Source organism: Oryza sativa, chromosome 3, assembly GCF_034140825.1.
Source record: "Oryza sativa Japonica Group chromosome 3, ASM3414082v1".
Lineage (NCBI taxonomy): Eukaryota > Viridiplantae > Streptophyta > Magnoliopsida > Poales > Poaceae > Oryza > Oryza sativa.
Window position 1 is genome coordinate 18,317,827 of NC_089037.1, and position 5,088 is coordinate 18,322,914.

A 5,088-nucleotide genomic window follows, 5' to 3' on the forward strand; every position below is an offset into this window, starting at 1 on the left:
CATAGGAATAGGTAGGTGAATCGACATAAACAACGAATCGGCAAGTGAGGCTTGCATACTGGAGACTATTAGAATCTACTGGCAAACCTATCGTACCATGGAGCTGATTGTGGCCATGATGTTGAAGAGCGATGCAGTTGCAGCAATGCAGGCATGGTCTCCATTCAACTGACAATTTCAATTTCTTTATAATTATGGAGAAGATGAATGTGAAGGAGAGATATCAATGCACAGTAAAGAGAGTTATTGAGAATGGGAGATACCAAAGGAGGGAGAAAAAGGGGAGGCGTCACTACTGTGGGGGTGTGCGGTGAGCGGCGTTTCGCATCTCAACGATGATGCCTGACAACCGGTGCTAGATAGTAGGGTAGAGATTTGGGCTGGGCTAACCATAGTGTTGTGGGAGAGAAATGAGTATTGGGCTGGGCTTCACGTTCGATAGCAATGGAGCAATCGAGCAATGGAGGGTTGTTTGATCCAGATCGTATGGTTTAATCTCTGATACGAATCAAATAACACAAGCAAGAACGAGGTAGATTGCAACTTGATTTATAGATGAATGATTAAACACTTGGTGTTGGGGTTCTACAAACCGAACTAGCTGTGAAACTGCATTTGGCAGAATAGTCTAAGCAAAATCTGATTCTAAACGATGAAGGCTACTGAATAAATTTGATTAGGGATGTCCTAAGGTTAGCCCTAGGGCATCTACCCCTTGGTCTTAGCCCATGACATAATTACAAGGTCCAAGGCCAAATCAGACTTGGTCAGGATAAGGTACGTGGCTTGTTTTGCATATTCCTAACAACTTAGGAGATGAAAGTATACTCCATAAGCTTTCCAACGAGTACTCATGGACTGTGAGAGTTGTAGTTCCTCATCAACATCCTAACATAGTCCATGGGCCTCCGTTTGAAGTTGATGCTGTCAGAAGGCCCGAATCCGAATTCAAAATGTACAGAACTTAATGTCTTGCCTCTTGTGGACCAAAAGTGACGTGGTGATGTAGGAGTAGACTAAGGAATGTCACTTATTTGATCATCCATTCATCCCTTGCGTTCGGTGTCTTTCCCGTCACCCAAAAACGTAACTCTGCAAATAAGAACACACAAAACTCATGGTGCAATAATATTTGTTCAAATATATAACACATAAATCTTACATAGAATACATGCACCTTTGGTTGATATATAGATAATGTAGCCATGGTCATATCCGAACTAGTGTTGTCCTCATCACATCACTTTTGAAGGAACCTATATGCCTAGACCATGATGTTTTACAAGACATGCATTTTTTCCATGCATTTACCTAACCTCATATCTCAAAGTGGAATTCAACCAAATGAAGTTAAACTTGCGGCAATGGTTAAATTTCTTATAACTTAGGAGAAAAATCCCACCGTCTAAACATGGGCTAAAGTATGGCTGATGTAATTTCCCAACGCATAAAATGGTTCTATGAGAAGTGCTTCTTGCTAAGGTATATGTCCCTGAATTCATTGCAGTAAAGGCTTTGTGGGATGTCTCCTACAGCCAAGGCTTTCCTCGGCTGTAACTGTCCCATTTGTTACGTGTTTTCTTTGCTTTCTAAAATGAAGACATGCAATCTACCTGAAAACAAATTGTTCTAGAAGAAAGATAAATAACCGAAACTATTTGGAGAGCATTCAGGTTACATGGTTAGTCCATGGTGCTAGATATTGCTATATAATACTCAATGCAATGCTCAATAGATATAAGTTTCAAAGCTGTATAAGAATTTTAGGTTAGTGTGCAATGTAAGTGTAGCTTCTTATAGCTTAGTGCTTTACTATCTTCACAAGCACATGCTATAGTATTGTTCCAAGATGAAAGAATAATTCATCCTTGCTACCAACTTGCATGATATTATATTTGTGAATATCCTATCTCTTGGCTTATAATGAAATGTGCTGCTGGGTTATACCTGACCATGGTATTTGAGAGACCTTTGTATAGCTGAAACCAACGTATATGCGAGCATGGAACAAGAGAACAAAATGCAAGGATTTTTTTATACTGGTTCATGCCCCTGGATGGGTTAATATCGTGATCATCAAAAAAGATATGCATAAAATTAAAGTAATAAATTTGCTCATAAGAAACCAAAACCAAAAGCACATATGTCCTAAACAAACTGCATTTTGTTTGTCATGTAGCAATACAAGAGATAATATATGACGTGGTTATGACTTATTCACTTTTTGTGACTCCAAAATGTAGTAGGTCTAACTGATTGTTTAAAGTGATGTGCTTACTGTAGAAGTTTCATCCCAAAAGCAATCACTAAAGCAACACACAACGTATAGTCCACCTTGCACGTAATTCTTTGTGGAAGATAACAAGAAGGCTCACTGAAAAATAAAAGCAAAGAAAAGGATATCAAACAGACCATTGTGCATCCCATTGATACTTGTATGTCTATTTATCTATCCACCTTTTGTGTACCTTACTTCTATCTAGTGAGTCACTTCATATGTGGACATTAACAAACTCTATCTTAACATCTAGTCGATCACTACTTTACTTCACTATAAAAGGACCAACATATATCACCATTTCTCACAAAAGCATTGAGTTCAGTCCCACAAAAACATGGCAACCATCAAATTCCCTATAGTTTTCTCCGTCGTTTGCTTGTTCCTCTTGTGTAATGGTTCGTTAGCCCAACTTCTTAGCCAAAGTACTAGTCAATGGCAAAGTTCTCGCCGTGGAAGTCCAAGAGAGTGCAGATTTGATCGGTTGCAAGCATTTGAGCCGATTCGCACTGTAAGGTCCCAAGCTGGTACAACTGAGTTTTTTGATGTCTCTAATGAGTTGTTTCAATGTACTGGAGTATTTGTTGTCCGTCGAGTTATCGAACCTAGAGGTCTTCTGTTACCTCACTACTCCAATGGAGCAACTTTGGTATATGTCATCCAAGGTTTGTGATTACATTTAAGTATATATTGATTAATCCTTGTACTTATATCATTTTATTAACATGGCAATCCACACTTGCAGGCAGAGGTATAACAGGACCAACTTTCCCAGGATGTCCTGAGACCTATCAACAACAGTTTCAGCAATCCGAGCAAGACCAACAATTGGAAGGCCAAAGCCAAAGCCATAAATTTAGAGATGAACATCAAAAGATCCACCGTTTTCAACAGGGGGATGTAGTTGCATTGCCTGCTGGTGTTGCTCATTGGTGCTACAATGATGGTGATGCACCAATTGTTGCCATATATGTCACTGATATATACAATAGTGCTAACCAACTTGATCCTAGACACAGGGTAATTCATCGTATATTATCTATAGTCATTACCCTAAGTATTCCAATCATTTATTTGATTTATTGGGCAACTCTCTTTTGACATACTAATTGTTTGTTTATGGATTGTTAGGATTTCTTTTTAGCTGGCAACAATAAGATAGGTCAACAATTGTATAGATATGAGGCAAGGGACAATTCGAAGAACGTCTTTGGTGGATTTAGTGTTGAACTACTTAGCGAGGCTCTTGGCATAAGCAGTGGAGTAGCAAGACAACTCCAGTGCCAAAATGACCAAAGAGGAGAAATAGTTCGTGTTGAGCATGGGCTTTCCTTGCTCCAACCATATGCATCGTTGCAAGAGCAACAACAAGAACAGGTGCAATCGAGAGACTATGGCCAAACACAATATCAACAAAAACAACTTCAAGGTAGTTGCTCTAATGGTTTGGATGAGACCTTTTGTACCATGAGGGTAAGGCAAAATATCGACAACCCAAACCTCGCAGATACATACAACCCCAGAGCAGGAAGGATCACATATCTAAATGGCCAAAAGTTCCCCATTCTTAATCTTGTACAGATGAGTGCCGTTAAAGTAAATTTATATCAGGTAAAACCACATGACATTTTATCCTCATGAAAGAAAATATTTTGAAAATTATGCTGACAATGTTCTCTCTATTGCAGAACGCACTCCTTTCACCTTTTTGGAACATCAACGCTCATAGTGTCGTGTATATTACTCAAGGTCGTGCCCGAGTTCAAGTCGTCAACAACAATGGAAAGACAGTGTTCGATGGAGAGCTCCGTCGTGGGCAGCTTCTAATTATACCACAACACCATGTAGTCATTAAAAAGGCACAAAGGGAAGGATGCTCATATATTGCATTGAAAACCAACCCTGACTCCATGGTTAGCCACATGGCAGGAAAGAATTCCATCTTCCGCGCACTTCCTGACGATGTTGTAGCAAATGCATATCGTATCTCAAGAGAAGAAGCTAGGAGGCTCAAGCACAACAGGGGAGATGAGTTAGGTGTGTTCACTCCTAGTCATGCCTACAAGAGCTACCAAGACATATCTGTGAGTGCATAACCAAGAAATGTCAATCATAGGCTTGGATTGCTAAGGATGGTTTTCAAATAAATCATAAGCAATAAAAGAGTGCATGTTGTTGCAGCTATGTAATAGTGGATGGTTGGAAGAATAATAATAAATTTGTGTTCCTTTAAGTAACTATATTAAATATGAGAGAAAAATTAAGAAATGCCATCAACAAGCATCTAGAGTACACGTTTTGTCATTGATCACTATGGTTTGGATGTATGACCACGTGCACGCAGACGTGACATGATCACAGACGACACCTTGGTGGTCGGCTCGACGCTACGCCACAGCACTGTCCAGCAAAGTTGCCGCCTCAACTGCGCCGGATGGCAAGAATCATCAGAGCGACCAAGCGAGGTCATGCAATGGCACTGTGTGCACCCATTCCTCTCGACCTACGCCGCACTCTCTCTCAAGTGCATCTAGGAGCGAGGCAAACGGTGTTTAGCGAATAGCGAGTCGAGGAGTTTATTGGTGGGATAGCACCAGGGCGGGCTGCGATCGATGGCGCGGAGCCGCGAGGACAATGGAGTTTTGGAGAGTAGATGATTGGGACGGCAGGGGGCGTTCATGCGCCGCGCAAGCGTGTGGCCGTTTGCCCGGGGAGAATGGCTACACCCCTAAAGCACGAATACCACTTGCATGCCTCCAGTTAAACAAGCTTACGTATTGACTTGCATATCTTCTTACATTTTTATTTTA

At 40.7% G+C, this 5,088-nt stretch overlaps 1 protein-coding gene across 1 annotated transcript; it reads left to right on the forward strand.

Annotated features, from left to right (window-relative positions):
• The first annotated feature begins 2,583 nt into the window (after positions 1 to 2,583).
• LOC4333164 (glutelin type-A 3-like) lies at positions 2,584 to 4,551 on the forward strand. Its single transcript, NM_001402178.1, has 4 exons — positions 2,584 to 2,943; positions 3,024 to 3,298; positions 3,410 to 3,889; positions 3,967 to 4,551. The coding sequence occupies exons 1-4, from the start codon at positions 2,616 to 2,618 to the stop codon at positions 4,372 to 4,374; spliced, it is 1,491 nt and encodes a 496-aa protein (NP_001389107.1). The 5' UTR covers positions 2,584 to 2,615; the 3' UTR covers positions 4,375 to 4,551.
• Positions 4,552 to 5,088: the final 537 nt, after the last annotated feature.